This window comes from Echinops telfairi, unplaced genomic scaffold, assembly GCF_000313985.2.
Source record: "Echinops telfairi isolate 266 unplaced genomic scaffold, ASM31398v2 ScPeMD7_39;HRSCAF=148, whole genome shotgun sequence".
Classification (NCBI taxonomy): domain Eukaryota; kingdom Metazoa; phylum Chordata; class Mammalia; order Afrosoricida; family Tenrecidae; genus Echinops; species Echinops telfairi.
Window position 1 is genome coordinate 627,184 of NW_022103937.1, and position 18,592 is coordinate 645,775.

Below are 18,592 nucleotides of genomic sequence, written 5' to 3' on the forward strand. Positions count from 1 at the left end.
AAAAAAAAAAAAAGAAAAGTGATCAATATTCACACCTTAGATGGCTGCTCACGAACCTTTGAGCCCCCAGTCACTTCTAAACCAAGTAGATTGTGGAAGATTTTTTGTGAACTCTAAGCCATTTAACTTTGGTGTAGAAGAGACAATCTTAAGGGATCAGTGAAGTTAGTTTACAAAGGAGGACTTATTGCTATCAGATTTGGGGGTGTCCAGCCTTCTAAGGTGTCACTTACTTTTAGCAATGGTATCATTTTACAATCTCCCATGGTTTTGGCTTCCTCGTGTGGCCAATGGAACAACAGCAAGTGCCTCTGAGCTGGGTTGTCAGAGAGGTTTAATTGCATTCGTAATCCTCCAACTTCGGTCGACCACACCCAAACCATGCCAGGGTCACAGAGTGGATCCCAACTCATAGCGACCCTAAAGGACAGAGTAGAAGGCTGCTTGAGAAGTCCAATCAGGGAGCAGACAGCCCTGTGTTTGTTCTGCAGAGCGGCTGGTGGGTTTGATCTGCATCAAACGGCTCTTTCTTTCATATTCCAAAACCTAAACTCACGTCAAGGTGCCCAGTCAAGGTGCCCATTCAGACTCGTAGAACTGCACGTGTGGGGAGCAGGTAGTAGAACGCCCCGTCTTTCCCCTTCGGAGCGGCGGTGGTTTGGAACTGCAGGCCGTAGGACGCGTAACCAGCGCGCCACTAAGGCTCCGTTTCATACGCAGGGATTTATTCAAGGACACCGCGGCTAGGGCAGCACCCGTGGGCTTCGGGCTCACGTCAACCCAAGATGATCAGAAGAGGGCGGCGACGACTGTCAACACGGCAGACACAGGAAACAGCAACAACGAACCCTTTATTTGACTGTTTTCTCCTGGATTTTAGCGAGGTGCAGCTGCATCGTAAAGGAGTCACACCCTAAGGAAGCTACCTTACACCTAGATCCCACACACGGAGCGCACGCGGCAAGGCCCGGAGGCGCCGCTGCCAGGGCGACCGGGCGCGGGGCGTCAGTGGGACCCTCCTCCTCGCGCGGTTCCCACCTGACTCCCCGGGGCGCTGCCAATGGCTGTCCGCCCCAGCGGGTCGCACTAGGCTCACTCCATCCGCGGAGCCAATGGCTGGAGACTTCGTCTCCCGAGTCACGCAGGCTTGCGACCGTGCAAACCAATCAGAGCGAGGCGAGGGCGGGGTGAAAGGCGTCTAACCACTGGGGCGGCCGGCTCCTAGGCATTGGGCACCACCTCCCCGCTTGAGTCGGGTTTCGAGGCGCGGCGCCGGGCACGCGCAGGTGGCTGCAGTCCGCAGGGGTCGCCGGCAGTCCAGGTACCGTGGCTTGGGCAGCGGGAGAGGGAAGCCCGCGGGCCTGGGCACCGCCGCGCGACGCGCAGCGCGAGGGTGGGCACCGAGGGCGATGGGTGTGGGCGGCGCCCGGGAGCGGGGGGCTTGCGTGGGAGAGGGACGGGCTGAGACACTGCGGGGGGCCCGCCGCGCCGGCGCCCCGACTTCACGCTGCGGGGCGGGAGCCCGTCTCTCGGAAGCTCCCAGAGCAGGGAGTGAGCGCGACGCACCTTTTACACCGGTGGCCTCTGCGGGCTGGGGAGGGGCCGGGCGGGGGGACACTGCCGGCCGGACGCGCGAAGCTGCGAGTGGCCGGAGCGGGACGCGGCCGGGGCGGTCCCCTGGAGGGAATCCCTAGCCCCTGGGCTTAGCGGTGAACGGCGCTCGGCGGTGCTTCCTTCGTGGGTGGAAGGCCAAGTCTTGCCGGTTAATTAAACCGGTATTGAACCGGAGTCGGGCGCAGTTGAACGTTTGAGCGTAAATTAACATGCCTAGTCTGAACTATGTAATTGGAGTTGGCCAGGGAACTAACTATTGGATAGTCAGAATCTAGAGTTTGGGGGAGAGGCTTTGAAATAGAGGTGAAAAGAGATCAGCATGCTTTTTAAAACAAAAGTAGTTAAAATCTAGGGTAGTCAAACGAAGGAGGGGCGGGAGCATATACAGATAGGAAACTTTCTAATCCTACTTCTCCAGTCTTCTCAAAAATGTAATAGACATACTGAATCAGAAAGTGCTAAGTCCTGTCGCCTAGTTGAGTCTTTGGACCTGAAGCATTTACCCGAATTGTGCCTTTCCACCTTCCCTCAAACGGTGCTTTACCTCTCTTTAATCTGGTCGCCTTCCCCATGTGCTTCTGGCCTCAATTTAGATAATACCCACTAGGATTTCTTGGTCCTCTGTGTTCTAATAAAATCCACTGCCATTGTGTCAGTTCTCAGAGACGTGTTCTCATAATATTCTCTTTATTGCTTTATTACATATTTTGGTGTGGGTACTTGTAATCTCACCAGATGGCATGAAGTCCAGGGTGAGGCTAGCAGCTAGCCCAGTAACTGCACTAGTAATCACAAAGTTACTATATATCAGAGTGAACACATATGAAGTTATTGTCCTGTCTTCCACATTGAGTTGTGTCCCCGCAAATGGATTTGTAACCCTTCTCCCAAACAGATTGAACAAAGAGGTTTTCAAAGAAACAAACATGGGGAAGATTGCCCAGGGCAAAGAAGAGTAAGGACCTTCCCCTGCACATCCTACAGAGAGAAAGCTAGTCTTTTCTTTTTTCTTTTTTTTAAGCTCTTCTTTCCTTAGCACCTGCACTCTGAATCCTAGCCACCTTGACTCAGAGAATAAATTTCTATTTTTAAAAGCCACCTTTCTTGTGGTGTTTCTGTTACAGCAACATTAGAGAACTATGGTTTAATTTGATCCTCAGCTGGCGGGGTGTGTGCTAGGAAATACTTAATATGTGCGAGTTCTTTTGGAATTACTAGAGGCTGGAAGAGTTAGTAAAATTAAAGATTATCTTGAGACTCTTAGTAGAAGTATAGATGTCAAAGGCAGTTCAAGTGAGGGTTCAGAAGGAAGTTTGGAGAACTGTAAAATCTGTTGTCTTAGAGAATTTATATATGACATTAGCAACAAAATGTTGCTGGAAATGAGGACTTCTGTTGATGCTTCTTGGCCTTCCCTACCACAATATTTCTGTTGGAGCAGCACTAGATCACCCTTTCAGAACTTGGAAGGCATAGAATGCTCATCTACATTTTCTGCCTCTCTTACTATGTGTTGCCATCTCATGGGGGCCTGTGTAACGCCATGAATCTAGCGAAGAAAGTCTCATCCCATCAATGTGAGCAGTAGAAATGTCATCGGATAGGTTTCGTCATGACTCATAGTGACACGATGTGCTATAAACACTGCCCAGCCCTGCACAATTTTCACAACTTAAATATTTTAGTCATTGTTGTAGCCACTTTGTCAGTCCATCTCGTTGAAGGTCTTTGTTTTTTCAAGTGACCCTCTACTTTATCAATCCAACCATTGTTAAGAGAATAGTGCAGGATCAGGCACTGTTTTGTACAAGGTTGCTTTGAGTTGGAACCTATTCAATAACTCCTAACAACATAACAATAACTACTTTCCCAGAGTCAGATGTCCTTCTCTAGGGACTGGTCTCTCAACTGGCCTCCCCATGCCCAGTACATGAAATCGAGGCTTGCCATCTTCTCTTCCCTAGTGTGTTCTGGCTATCCCCTCCTCCAGGATATTTGATTGTTCACTTGTCAGTCCACGGTGCTTGCAGTATTCTTCAACAGCACTGTCATTCAAATGCATCAGTTCTTCTCCTGTTTCCTTACTCATTACCCAACTTTCACATGCATGTGAAGTGATTGAAAACACCATGGTTTGGTTCAGGCACATCTTAGTCTTCAAACACTTTAAAGAAGTCTTGTGCAGCAAATCATCCCAATGCAATATATTGTTTGTTTCCTTGACTGCTACTGCCATGTATGTTGATTATAGGTCCATGCAAAGTGAAATCTCAGATAATAGTGATGTTGTGTATTGATCCAGTTGTGAGGGTTTTTGTTTGCTTTTACAATGAGTTATATTAGGTGTGTTCCATTAGTTGTATCAAAATCCTTATCTCAAAAGTATCTTTATTTTCACTTCATTTAATGGCTTCCATTACATAAAACATGTAGCTTTAACAAAAAATTCAAAACAAAATGAAGTTACCCACTTACTGTAATAATTTGTGTGCTTTATTATTCATATTAATTATTATAGTATAGCATGAAGTATGACTCACTTGTCAAGTGTAGGACTTAGGGTAGGTTGCTTAGTCTGGCTTCAACATAGTTTTACATCTATAAACTGAGAATATAAAAGTACCTCTTTGCTCACGAAGTTGTGATGATTAATGTTAATCTCTAGCTAGCTTGTAATATTTTTGTAATACAATCCCTTGCATGCCTCACCAAAAAACTCTCATTGCCATCGTCAGTTCTGACCAATAACAACCCTATGGAACAGAAAAGAACTACCCTTTAGGTTTCTCAGACTATAACTCTTTACTGGAGTAGAGAGCCTCATATTTCTTCCATGGAGTGGCTGGTGATTTTGAACTGCTGACCTTGTGGTTAGCGGTCCAGTGCATAAACCACTATGCCACCAAGGCTTCCTCCTCCTTGTTCCTAGCACATAGTGCCCAATAATTGTTAACATCTTGTCGATAATATGTGCCTGGTCTAATGTTAGGTACTTTCCACGCTTTATTTAGAATCATTGGAAGAGTTATTATGATGTGCATTTACGGATGATAAAACTGCAGCTCAGAAAAGTAACAACTCGTTCATTATCACACGATTGGTAAGTGATTGCTAGATTTGGTAAAAGGTCATAAAAGCACTTATTGGAGCAGTTTTTTTGTTTTTTGTTTGTAATTTAGGAGCTCAGGGACGATACCTTGGAGAGAGTGCAGATACACATTGCACATGGCTGGGAATTAAGCAGGTAGTGGCTTTCTCCTTTGATTAAGACACGGGTTGATTCAAAGAAAGAAATAGGGTGGTGATTGTGGGAGAGAATAGAGGTTAGGGAAACTTTTCTTAAGAAAGGACACACGGGACAGACATGTGTAGGGAAAGACAATAATGAGAAAGGATGAGTGATGAGCAGTATCTTGATGAGGTAAGCTCGGGACATGGAAAAACTGGTCAGTTGTAGAGGAGAGATACATGAGCAAAGAAATCATTTGAGGCACATGATGTAAAACTATCACCTCTGTGGTAAGTCACCTTAGAATAAGTAAGACAAAAGAATAAGGATCCAAAGTCAATCCAGAGACCTGAAGAAGGTAGCCAAGCTTCCCGTTATCCTCTCTCAAGAAGAGGCTGAGGGGTAAGTTAGAGGATAAAGATGCATTTTAAGTGCTAATAATTTAAGGTGACCAGACATCCCGCTTTTGGCAGGACAGTCCTGATTTTTAACAATTTTTCCTGCGTCCCTCGGCGTTTTTAAAAGTCCCTATTTTTGGAAAGAATGCACGACAAGCTAGGGTATACGGTTTTCGGCTGCCATGTGGCTATTTCACCAGGATGTGAGTTTTATCAGCGGTGTCCAGCTTTTGTCCCGCTTTACCAGTGTTAAAATCTGGTCACCTTATAATAATTCTACTGAAATCTTTTTTTCTCTTTTCTTAAGGATTAGTCTACCATAATCCATAAATACAGGAGTAAACATTTTTAGAAATATCTTCTTTATGCTTTTCTTTTTTTAATTTGGTGAGTGTTCAGTTTACTGTCACTAAAACATGGCCAGTTTAAAAAAAAATTTTTTTTTAAGTGATACTCTAAGCTCACTATTGAGTTGATTCCTACTCTTGACCCCAATAGGACAGGGTAAACTGCCCCTGTAAGTTTCTGTGATTACAACTCTTATATTTTTCCCCTCCCTCTCCCACACTTGTTAATCCTTGATCAATTATGTATTACTATTATTATTTCATATCTTTTTTTTTTATAATAGGTACTTCTTTTGTTTTTTAAATCATTTTATTTGTGCGAAGCACATTTGTACATATGTTGCCATCATCATCATTTTCAAAACATTTTCTTTCTACTTGAGTCCTTGGTTTTGACTCATTCCCTTCCTTCCCCACTCCTTCCTTCCTCCCTCATGATAATTTAAAAAAAATTTTTTTTTCATGTCTTACACCAACCTCTGTCTCCCTTCATTCACTTTTCTGTTATTCGTCCCCCTGGGAGAGGGTTATATGTTGATTATTGTGATCCGTTCTCCCTTTCTCCCCCCACCTTCCCCTTCCCCTCCTGGAATCACTACTCTCATTAGTGATGCTGAGGGGTTTTAATCTGTCCTGGATTCACTGTGTTTTGAGCTCTTAATCTGTACCAGTGTACATGCTCTGGTTCAGCTGGGTTCGTAAGGTAGAATTGGGGTCATAATAGTGGTGGGGAGGAAGCATTAAAGAACTAGAGGAAAGTTGTATGCTTCGTCAGTGCTATAATGCATCCTGACTGTCTGGTCTCTTTTGACCCTTTTGTGGGAGGATGTCCAATTGTCTACAGATGGGCTTTGGGTCTCCACTCTACCATCCCCCTCATTCACATTGATAAAAAACGATTTTTTATTCTGGGTCTTTGATACCTGATACTTGATCCCATCGACACCTCATGATCGCACAGGTTGGGGTGCTGCTTCCATGTGGGCTTTGTTGCTTCTCAGATAGTTGACCACTTGTTTATCTTCAAGCCTTTAAGACTCCAGATGCTATAGCTTGTCTCCCTTCACCCATATTTCTGTTAATCATCTCCGGGGTGGGGATATCCAACCTTGTGATAGGTTTCCCCTTTCTCCCCCCTTGCCCCACCCCCCACTCTCCTCCTACCCTAATGATATCACTGCTCCCACTACAGTTCCTGAGGGTTTTATCTGTCCTGATTTCCATGTTTTGAGAGCTCTTATCTGTGCCAATGTGTTGTGCTCTACTCTAGTCAGATTTGAACGGTAAAACTGGGTCATTATAGTGGGAGGGAGGAAGCATTCAGGAATTAGAGGAATGATGAGTGTTTTCTCGGTGCTATACTGCACCCTAGTTGAAGCATCACTTTCTTGTAATCCTTTTGTGGGGGGGTGTCCAATTGTCTACAGTTGGGTTTTGGATCTTTTGACCTGATATCTGATTCTGTCACACCTCATGATCACACAGGCTGGTGTGCTTCTTCCATGTGGGCTTATTTGCTTCTCTTCTAGACGGCTGCTTGTTTAATTTCAAGGCTTTAAGACCCCAGATGCTGTATCTTTTAATAGCCGGGCATATATCCTCTTTCTTCACAACATTTATGCCCCCATTTTGTCTTCTGCGATCATGTCGGGAAGGGGCGTGTCAAACAATACCAGGTTGCATATGAGTGGAGCTAGCAAGCTGGGTGGTTGTGTGAACACATCTCCACGAGCAGTAGCGCTTACAGCATGGCTGACCTACTGACTGAAGCGCAGATTGCAGAGTTCAAGGAAGCTTTTTCCCTCTTTGACAAGGATGGTGACAGAACTATAATAACAAAGGAATTGAGACCGTAATGAAGTCTCTTGGGCAGAATCCCACAGAAGCAGAATTATAAGACGTGATTCATGAAGTAGATGTTGATGGTAATGGCACAATTGACTTCCCGGAATTCCTGACAATGAAGGCAAGAAAAATGAAGGACAGAGACAGTGAAGAGGAAATGAGAGAAGCATTCCATGTGCTTGGTAAGGATGGCAATGCTGTATATTAACGCAGCAGAACTTCGTCACGTGACGGCAAACCGTGGAGAGAGGTAACAGATGAAGAGGTTGATGAAATGATCAGGGAAGCAGATAATGATGGTGATGATCAAGTAAACTATGAAGAGTTTGTACAAGTGAAGACATTGTACAGTATGTGTTAAACTTCTTGTACAAAATTGTCTATTTGCCTTTTCTTTGTAACTTATCTGTAAAAGGTTTTGCCCAACTGTCAAAATAATATGCATATATAGTAATTAGGACTTCATGCATCCATGTTCTCTTCCCTTATCTTACTGTCATTGTCCTGAAACCTTATTTTAGAAAACTAATCAAGTAACATGTTGCATGTAGCGTACTCTGGATATAGCTAAGCCCTTCTGAACATCTAAGATGGAGTTGGTCAAACTGGTTAGTCCTTTTTTTCAGTAGTTGTCTTTAGGAACCGTCAGCATGTGGTTGTTGAAGTGTGGAGTTGTAACTCCGTGTGGACTGTGGACAGTCAACTACATATACTTAAATTTGTGCTTTGCAAAACCGGTGTATGATCCAGGTACTTGGACACTATGTTTTTTTGTGCTGCTGGTCCTGTACCAGAAACATTTTCTTTTATTGTTACTTGCTTTTTAAACTGTTTAGCCACTTAAAGAAAATCTGCTTTGCCTCAAATCCATTCCAAGTTGTATATTTGTTTTCCAATTTAAAAAATAATAATTTAACCCCCCCCCCCAAAAAAAAAAAAGAATGCTGGGTTATTAGAACAAAGTTGTGTTTAGGGAGGCCTTGAGTAGAGGCCCAAAGTACATCTGCTATCTTAATATTTAACATGTAAGTATATGTACATTGACTTCTATCCCTTTCATTATAAATTAATATATTTATATATATACATGCCTATAGCTATACCTCTATAAATAGCTTTTGTCTCCTACTTCTTTCCTCTATTTCATTTCACCTTCCTCCTGTCCCACTATCATGCTCACCCTCCGTTCAGCTTTCAGTAATTCCTCTCAGATACATAGCAATTGATTAAACCCCACTAAGTATTATACGCTCTCCTTGCCATCAGTTTTAGATCTCTTGCTCTTTTGTCCTTGAGTTTGTTGGCTCCCTGCTCCTTCTCCCTGCCCCCTCTGCTCCCATGCCCCACTGGGACCACCAGTCCCATTGTTTTCTCAGGATTGTGTGTGTCCTGCCCATCTTTTGTAGATAGACATAGAATGAAAGAAAAGGCAACTAAAACACTGGTACATAGTTCTAGGTCTGTCTGCTGACCCTTATGAGTGTTTTCCAATCTGGTCTGATGAGGTGCCAAACCCTGCCCGCTGAGTCAGAAGTTGTCTAATACATCTTTATATGTTGTACATGCATTTCCTCATTCTTGCAAAACATTGTTTATGGGAAGACCTGCCCTAATTTAACTCTTCACTTATTGACAAGCTTGCTTTTTAATCTTTTGTTTTATTTCCCTTCATGCAATTTTGAATAATATTTCTACAGTTTTAGCACACCTCTTTCTACACTTAGTCACAAAATTACTGGCTCAAAGGGTTATTTATTTCTCACTGAATATTACCCCTTCCCACCCCCCACCCCTCCCTGCAATGTTATAGAATTTATACCCTGACCAACAATGCTGGGTGCTGGGCATGGTTAAAGGTTTGCTACTCAGGTTGCCCTTGCTATCGTTTGACATTTTGCCCTACTGTGGTGGCTCCTGTGTTGTAATGCTCAAGGCTATGTCACTGGTATTTCAAATGCCAACAAGAGGTTTCAGTGGAGATAATAAGCTGTCCACTTCAAAGGAATTAGCCACTGAAAACCTGATGGCTAGTATCGTAACATTGTCAATTACTGGAAATCTATTGAATAGAAGAACAATGGTGAGGGTGCTGCAGGGTGGACTGGTGGCTCCATTCTGTGGTGCATTGGGTTGAATGAGTCGGAACTGACTGGATGACACCTACAACAGCTAAGGGTTTTTGTTTGTTTTTTTAAAAGAGGCCTGGTTTAGGTTGCAGCTCATTTGAATAAAATTTGAGTTTCTCCTTGTTTTTCCGTGAAGGTTCTGTCATTTTGGAGGGTTGAGTTTTCCATCCTTTTATCTCTAAAACATACTTTGTCGCCTTTTGTCATAAGTTCTTTGGCATATTTTTCCAGCTTGCCATATGATCTTTGATTTTGATTATGGTTCTTTTTACTCCCAGGAATGAATATTCAATTCTTCTGTAGTCAAGGGTGCCAGGCTTTTCCTTCATAGATTCATTTGCCTGTAATTGACATTGAAAAAAATCCCAATTACTGTTCATTGAAATGGGAAGTTTTACCATGGAGAGCACACTTAAAAGTATCTTTAAAAATAATTTGAAATTTTTTATCCACTGTTGTTCTTTTAGATAATGCTTTTAAAAGTCATATGTGCCTTTTGAATCAATATCTAGAAATAGAGGGTTAAAACATCTAGAATTTGTTTTGTTTTGTTTTGCTCACATTTGAAAACTAAGAACTTGGTAAGTAATTGCTGCTGTTTTAAAAAATTATCAGAAGCTGCTCTTCTTTTAATTCTTGGAATTTTATTTTTAAAAGCTTATCTACTCATTTGTTTTCACAGACTCTTAAAGCTGTCTGCAAAGATTTAGAAAATGGCAGCAAATGAGAGTGTCGGCATCTTTAGTTCCGCATCGCTGGCTGTAGAGTATGTGGACTCCCTTTTACCCGAGAATCCTCTGCAAGAACGATTTATGAATGCTTGGAACTATATGTTGAACAATTACACAAAGTTTCAGATTGCAACATGGGGTTCTCTTATAGTCCATGAGGCTTTGTATTTCTCCCTCTCTTTGCCTGGGTTTTTGTTTCAATTTATACCTTACATGAAGAAGTACAAAATTCAAAAGGTGAGTATAATGAACTAGAGATGGAATATTATTGTTCAGTATGTTTAAAATGAATAAAACTTTGTTTTGAGAGACTCTAGGTCAGGGCTGTCCAGTATATAATGTGAGCCACATACATAATTTAAAATTTTTGAATAGTATACATAAAGTTTTAAAAAATGAGGTAAAATTCATTGTAATAAATGTTATTTAATGCGGCAGTTGTAAAGTATTTCAATAGATGATTAAAAATTATAAAACAAAACAAATATTTAATGATTGTTTTCCTATTAAGTCTTTGAAACCCAGGGTGTATTTTACCCTTCTAGCTAGCTACTGGACTGTAATTCAGATCATTGAACAGCACACTTTTAACACCGTTGATAGTATCTCAAAAATTGAGTGTAGAGTGGACACATTTTTTATCTTGGATTCATAAATTTTAATTTTTAACCTACCTAGAAGGCAAAGAATGGGGATCTGTGGGTATTAATAGGGCCACTTTGCATTCCTTACTGTCCTGACAAAACTGTTGATAAGAAAACCGTGGCTATGGCTTTTTGAAGTCGCGTTTTCCTCCTAAATGTATTGTGAGTACTTGTGCTGCATTTGTCTCATCCCAAATAAGGTCTTGATGCTTGTTTTAGGTGTTTGATTCTGAGAACATACAATGTATGACGTGCAAAACAAATCAGTATTCAGGGAAGGTTTCATGAGCAACTCACGACATTGATTCTCACTTTTCTCATTTGGACCCAGATCTCGGCCTTCATCATCCATAGGCAATGGCTTTCCCACCTTTGGGAACCATTTTCTTCCAGCTAAAGAGTTTATAATCCAGTCACAGGATATGAATAAAAATGCCCTTTCTGCGATGAATGCTATTAAATGACTAGAAGTGTGTTTTACTTATGATAGCTTCTAATATTAGTGTGGGCAACGCTCCTTCCAAAAAAATAGTGAGGGAGGGCCCAACTATAATCATACCATAACACATGCTTTCTTTTCTGACATTTACAGTAAATGTGAATGATTTGGGGATTGCAAAAATTGGAGTTATTTGTTTTTTAGTACTTCCTGGTTTGTTTGCAAATCTTTATGCTTGGGTTTGTATGTTAATTTTCATCATCTTAAATTAAGTAGTGATGATAGTTGCCAAGAATATAGAAGAGAGATGAGAGTTGTTGTGATGCCTGGGAGTTAGAACATAGAATGTTTTGGAACAAAAGTAGTGCTCACAGACGTTAACATTAAGTTTCATGCTTTTTCTCCACAGGATAAGTCTGTGTCGTTGGAAAGCCAGTGGAAATGTTTTAAAGGGCTTCTCTTTAATCACTTTTGTATCCAGCTGCCTCTGATTTGTGGAACCTACTATTTCACAGAGTTCTTCAGTATTCCTTATGATTGGGAACGAATACCAAAATGGTATGAAAATAAAAATTTGATTTTCATACTCATAGTTTATTACCCAGTTAAATATAATCTGAAACAATTGATTACTGCAATAACTAGTTATAATGACATTAAACCAATAAGCAGTCAGGTTAACTTGACTCATCTAAAATTCACTGCTGTCAAATCTTTTCTGATTAATACTTCAATAGGACAGGCTAGAAATGCCCCTTTGGCTTCCAAGGTTGTATATTTTCATGGAAGCAGAAAGCCTCATCTTTCTCCCTCAGAGCTGCTGGTGGTTTCAAACTCCTGATCTTGGGGTTAGCTGCCTAGTGTGTAACCTACTATGGCACCAGAGCTACTTATCCGAACTTAGGGCAGCCCTGTGTACGTCAGAGTAAAATGGTGCTTTTAGTGGCTGAATCGTCAGAAATAGATTGCCAGGCCTTCTTTCCAGTGTGCTTTTAGGCAGACTTGAATGACCAACCTTTTGTTTAGCAGGATCGCTTTTTTAATGGTTTATACCAAGGACAATTAAAATATATATATACTGTTTACCTTTTACCTTTTTTAAAATCTAAACTTTGGAAGTAAATAAAATATACATAGGTAAAATACAACAAAAACTTAAAATATACCAATTTTTATATCTTTTATTCTAGTATAACATTTTATTGGAATGTGTTTTTAGCATCAGAAGTTTCTATAGAATCCTTTCCACTATATGAAAATACACATGCTTCTATTGAACATAAGAAAACTAGTATTAAAAATACTAAGGAAGATATTAACTACATTTCAAGTGTAAAATGAATGAAAGAAATAAGAGAATAATTTGTCAAGTGTACAAAGTGCTGCCCCTATAAACAAATATAATCTTAGTACAAATGTTCAAATAATTGTATTCAACTCTGAACCTGATACTACCAAAGTATAGAGATACAATTAGATAAATATATATCTTTCCAAGCAGTATATATATATTGAATATATAATAGTATTTCTGGATTTTTGTATATTTTAAATGATTGTAGAAATTTTCATTATATTTTAATTCCATTTTCCATGAACATTTTGAAATACCTTGTTTTTACATTATAACTTCATGGTTTGGTGTAACTGATTTCACATGTGAATTTTTGTCAAAATGAATTAAAAATGAAAATGTTTAATTTCCGCCCTTTAAGATATAACATGTAGCCATCTTGTTTCTAGTGGTTTTGATAATTAGTTGATCAATATATTCAATGGATGGGTATTTCATTTCATATAATGATTCCATAATCTTGAATAAGATTGCAGGCTGTTTATGTAAATATTATTTCATACTCATAATATTTTTACCTTCAAGGTATATGCTTTTGCTCAAATGCTTTTGTTGTGCTGTGATTGAGGATACTTGGCACTATTTCATGCATAGACTCTTACACCACAAAAGAATATATAAATATATTCATAAAGTTCACCATGAATTTCAGGTATGTTAGAGTTATGCTTAAAACTTTTTTAAATTAAGCACAAAATGTCATTTTTATTGTATGACCATGAAGTTTTTATGTCCTTCCCCTTTGGTTTGAATACTAAGAACTTAGCTCACATATACAGTCAGTTCTACAGATTATCTTTAGAATCTAAATTTCACTGTAAACTGAGAAGTTAAAAATGAAAAATTACATGAAACATTTCAACTTTCTTACATTTGTGGTCCAGCAGTCTTCTTACACAGTTGAACCCACCTGCCCATTTGATAGTAACCTCAGTGATGCCCGAGTCAAAGATGACTTAAAATAACACTTTAATGTTTAAGCTTATAAGGCAGTTAGCTACTAATATTTAACATTTTCACCACATTGCCGACTTGCACAAAAGTAATAAACTTTAGATTTTTTTTAAACTGCTTTGACTTGGCTTTGACAAATCAATGTCACTTTTCTTCATTGATCCTGATTACGTGATATACTGATGCTAAAGCATCCGTTTCCTGATAGAGTCAATTCAAAGGCAAAGATCAAAGTTACACTTCAGGCCAATTGTTCAATGAAAGGCTATATTTTATTTAAAATTACTGCTAAGAAATAGTATGATTTTGTAAAGTGATGTGTACCAGTGATACAGACTATATTAAGGAATTTTTATCGATTTGTTGTAGGCTCCATTTGGAATAGAGGCTGAATATGCACATCCTGCAGAAACCCTAATCCTTGGAGCTGGATTTTTTATTGGAATCCTGCTTTTATGTGATCATGTTTTTTTCCTTTGGGCATGGGTGGCTTTTCGTTTGACAGAAACTATTGATGTCCATAGGTGAGTTGTGGTTTCTAATCTGATGAAGTATCGTAAAATATCTTTGTTTTTCATTGTTACAAGATTATCCGTGAACTAATAGAAGTTAATTTGTTAATCTTTTTTTGTAATTGACTAATCATTGGATAAAAACTCAAGTAATATTTTTATAATGCAAAAGGGCTTTTACCTATTCTATGCTGTAACTGTTTTGTTCCTGGCTCTTTATTTATTTTCATTGTTTCCAACAGTTTTGTTAGCATAATCCACATATCATAAAATCAGTATTTTAACCACATCAAGAAGAGTGTTGCAGTCATCACCACATCAGTTTGAGAACATTTTCTTCATTCTTGTGCTCATTGTAATTAGCTCCCCATCTCCACACAACCTCCCTTTCCACCATATGCCCAAGAGACCATTAATCCAGTTACTATCTCTAGATTTGCCTCTCCTGGATTTCATATAAAGGAAAACATTTTTAAAAAACCAAAACAGGAATATTCAAGTAAAACAGATAAAAGCCTAAATTGAAAAGAAACCAGAAAATAATAAAATCAAGAACAAATTTAAATGGGTCATAAGGAAAATCAAATGGTAGAGTTCTAAATTTTAACCTAACTCCATCTGCAGCAATCCACTTTCCGATGTATTCTGCATGATAGCAAGGCTAGTCCACATCCCTGGTCCATAGTCAGAGGGGATTCATAAGGGGCTTAATCCACGTGTTTTTATTTGAAATTGAAACAACTTTAAAATGGGTCAAAAGGGAGATCAAATGTGATCATACATTTTGACCTAACTACATCTTCCGTAATCGACTTTACAATGCTGTCTGATAACAGGGCTATTCACATCCCTCAACTATAAGACCCCAGGTGCTATTCTTTCTGATCTCTGGACAGGATCTAGTTTCTTCACACTTTGCTGTCACACCCATATCTTCAGTGTTCTCTTTGTGAGGATGAGCAGTGAAGCAGTGCCATGTCATAAGAACTAATTGTTCTTAGTTTGGGGCTAGAATTAAGTGTAAGCCCAAAGTCCATTCATCTATATATGGCTTATATATGTTTGGTTCAGAGTGACATTTTGTGGAATAGATAGGCGATCAAGATCCCTTCGCACTAAATTATGGCACAGGGCAGAAGAGTTGATGTACCCCTGGGGGAGAGTTGTAAAAGTATATTGTTGCCCCTGCCAGGTGAAGGCAAACTGTTTCTGGTGGTCCTTCGAGACTGGTATTGAGAAGAAGGCATTAGCCAGATCAATAGCTGCATACCAAGTACCAAGAGAAGTATTAATTTAGAGACATCATAGTCATTTTATGTTAGGGAACATCATCAGTCATCCCCCTGGGACATCACTTCCACTGCCCTCAAGTCATTGTTGACTCATAGCAGCCCTAAAGGGTAGGGTGGGACTACCTTTGTGAGTCTTGCAGCCTGCAAATCTTTGCAGGAGTAGAAAGCCTCTGTGGAATTGGCTGGTGGTTTTGAACTGCTGACCTTTGTATACTGTTAGCATTTTTATGTTTTTGTTGTTAGGTGCCATCTAGTCAGTTATAACCCATAGCAACCAACCCTATGTACAACAGAAAGAAACACTGCACTACCCTGCACCGTCCTTAAAATGGTTCCTATTCGGGAGTCCATTGTTGCAGCCACTGTGTCAATCCATCTTGAAGGCCTCCCTCTTTAGCTGCCCCTCTACTTTACCAAACATGATGCCCTTCTCCAGGAACTGATCTGACAATATGTCCAAAGCATGTGAGACTTAGTCTTATCCTTGCCCCAAAGGAGCGCTCTGGCCTTTCTTCTTCCAAAACAGATTTGTTTGTCCTGTTAGCAATCCATGATGCTTTGAATATTCTCCAGGATCACAATTCAAATGCATCAGTTCTTCTGTCTGCCTTATTTAGTATCTAACTTTCACAATTCTTGAAAATTTACAGCTAAAGATTTCTTGTCTTTCATCCTTGAAGTATACGGTAGCCATAGGTCTTTTCTACTTATTTTCTTCCTTAATATGTTTTCCAGACTACTTGATGTTTTCTATGACTTTTTGTCTCTGGTAAATAAAATTAAGTAACTCAGGCAAAGTAAGAAAGCAATTTGGATTAGTTGGCATATAAATTATCAGCGGCAGTGTCACTTATTTGAGATGTATACATTTCCTTAATAATCTTTACCATTTTTATTTCAGTGGGTATGATATTCCTCTCAACCCTTTAAATTTCATCCCTTTCTACTGTGGTTCACGGCATCATGATTTTCACCACATGAACTTCAATGGAAACTATGCTTCAACTTTTACATGGTGGGATAAACTTTGTGGAACAGACTCTCAGTATAATGCCTACATGGGAAGGATGAAGAAATTGAAGAAAAAGGCTGAGTAAACCCTCTTGATGGCACACATTTTTTGAACTGAAATTGTTAGTAGTAGCTACCAATTGCTTCTTAAACAAGCATGTGTTGTGGCTGCTACCAGATAAAAAAGAACCTTAACAACTTTTAATTATCTTCCTTATGGCAACTGTTTCCACTCCACATACAAGTCTTGTTTATGTACAAATAAATAAATATATATTTAAGTCCTCTTTCTGATGGGAGATTTTAAATGCCATTTTGCTAACCTTACAAAAAAGTTTTAGATACTGAAAGAAGTATTAATTTATCATCCCCCCCCCCAAATGCCATAGATCTGAAGTTGAAATTGGTATTTAATCTTTAAAATGTGTAGTGCCTATTTCAGAAAGTTATGAATTATGGTGTTGAGCTTATATTGAATTTTAGACACTCTAGAATTTGCCTAAAAAAATCTAAATAAATATCATGAGTTGAACCTGATGAGTGGCCAAAGCTGCTGAATCTCCAAGAACAGCCACCCTTAGGACTTCGACTCCTGTCAAGAAGTACCCAGTTGATGGGGCTTCTCCTTTTCTGGAAGGAGTTCTCTTTGATCGCTGTATGATACTGCCATCTATAAATAGAAGCTTATCTGAATGAATGTAAGTGGGATACTTAGTCTAAAGCTTCTCGAGTACTAGGTGTTTTTTTTTTAATTGAGCTTTATTTCTGCTACTTACACTTTCATTTGTGTGTATCAAGTTTTCATTCTTAAATCTGTATTTTGAAATATCAATTGGCTTGCTGTATTTTCACTTTGTGCTATTGAAATAAATGTGATTTTTGTCTCATCTGGTTTCTGTTTTTGAGCATCATCTGTTACCTTTCATTTGATTAATATAAGAACATGTGGAAGAAGGAATTTTCTTTTAAAGTATTTCATTTGCTCAACATTTCCTGGAAGTTTCAACATGAAATTTTCTTACCTTTTATTGGAAATTCTGTTGACCTGATAAAATGGAAATCTTTTTTTTCCATAGAAAAATTCAGGTTTTACTAAGTGGGGACAACAGAACAGCTAGAGAATGGAGCGGCGATGTCCTCAGGGAATGCTGAAGGTGGACTTCGGGGCTAGGGCATGGTACCCCAACAGACTGGACTGGAAAACACTCCTAAAGGCCAACAAATGATCCTTGAACTAACTACAAGCTTTTCTTTCTTGTTTTTGTTTGTTTGTTTATCACTGGTTTGTTGTTATTTTGTTGTATGTTGTTGCTTGGTTTTGCTCTGTTTTGTTTTTGTGCATGTTATTATCTCCGCAGGTCTGTCTAAATAAGATAGGCTGGATGGACAATCTGGAGAAGAAAACAATGGGACCAACAGTTCCGGGGGCACATGGGAGATGGGTAGGTGGGGGCAAAAGGAAGTGGTGTTGATAAGCCCAGGTACAAGGGAACAACAAGTGATCCAAATTGGTGTTGAGGTGGGTGTGGGAGGCCTGGTAGGGCATAATCAAGGGTAATGTAACAAAGAGGAACTGCTGAAACCCTGGTGGGGACTGAGCATGGTAGTGGGACCGGAGGAAAGTCAAGGGAAATAAAGGAAAGAGATGGGAGGAAAAGGGAATTTATAGAGATCTAGATAAAGATATGTAAATATATATATATGAGGATAGGAAAATAGATCTATGTATATATTTATAGGATAAGTATTAAGGTAGCAGAAGGACATTGGGCCTCTACTCAAGTACTCCCTCAATGCAAGAATATTTTGTTGTATTAAATTGGCATTCTATGACGCTCACCTTCCCGACACAACCGCTGAAGACAAAGTGGTGAATAAGCAAATGTGAAGAAAGCTGACGGTGCCCAGCTATCAAAAGATATAGCGTCTGGGGTCTTAAAGGCCAGAAGGTAAACAAGCGGCCATCTAGCTCAGAAGCAACAAAGCCCACCAGCCTGTGTGATCACGAGGTGTCGAAGGGATCAGGTATCAGGCATCATCAGAACAAAAAAATCTTAACCATAGTGAATGATGGGAGGAGTGCAGAGTGGCGATCC

General features: G+C 39.8%; 1 protein-coding gene and 1 pseudogene across 2 annotated transcripts; both read left to right on the top strand.

The window, feature by feature from the left end:
• The first annotated feature begins 1,252 nt into the window (after nt 1-1,252).
• MSMO1 (methylsterol monooxygenase 1) lies at nt 1,253-17,383 on the top strand. Of its 2 annotated transcripts, XM_045290494.1 has the most exons (7): nt 1,274-1,321; nt 4,626-4,714; nt 10,242-10,527; nt 11,783-11,931; nt 13,253-13,379; nt 14,051-14,205; nt 16,387-17,383. In XM_045290494.1, exons 3-7 carry the CDS (start codon nt 10,273-10,275, stop codon nt 16,580-16,582), a joined length of 882 nt encoding a protein of 293 aa, XP_045146429.1. In that variant the 5' UTR covers nt 1,274-1,321; nt 4,626-4,714; nt 10,242-10,272; the 3' UTR covers nt 16,583-17,383. The 2 variants fall into 2 exon arrangements, with proteins under 2 accessions (XP_004717438.1, XP_045146429.1); XM_004717381.2 differs by lacking the exon at nt 4,626-4,714 and having other exon boundaries at nt 1,253-1,321.
• On the top strand, nt 7,337-7,794 carry LOC101647400 (annotated as a pseudogene).
• Nucleotides 17,384-18,592: the final 1,209 nt, after the last annotated feature.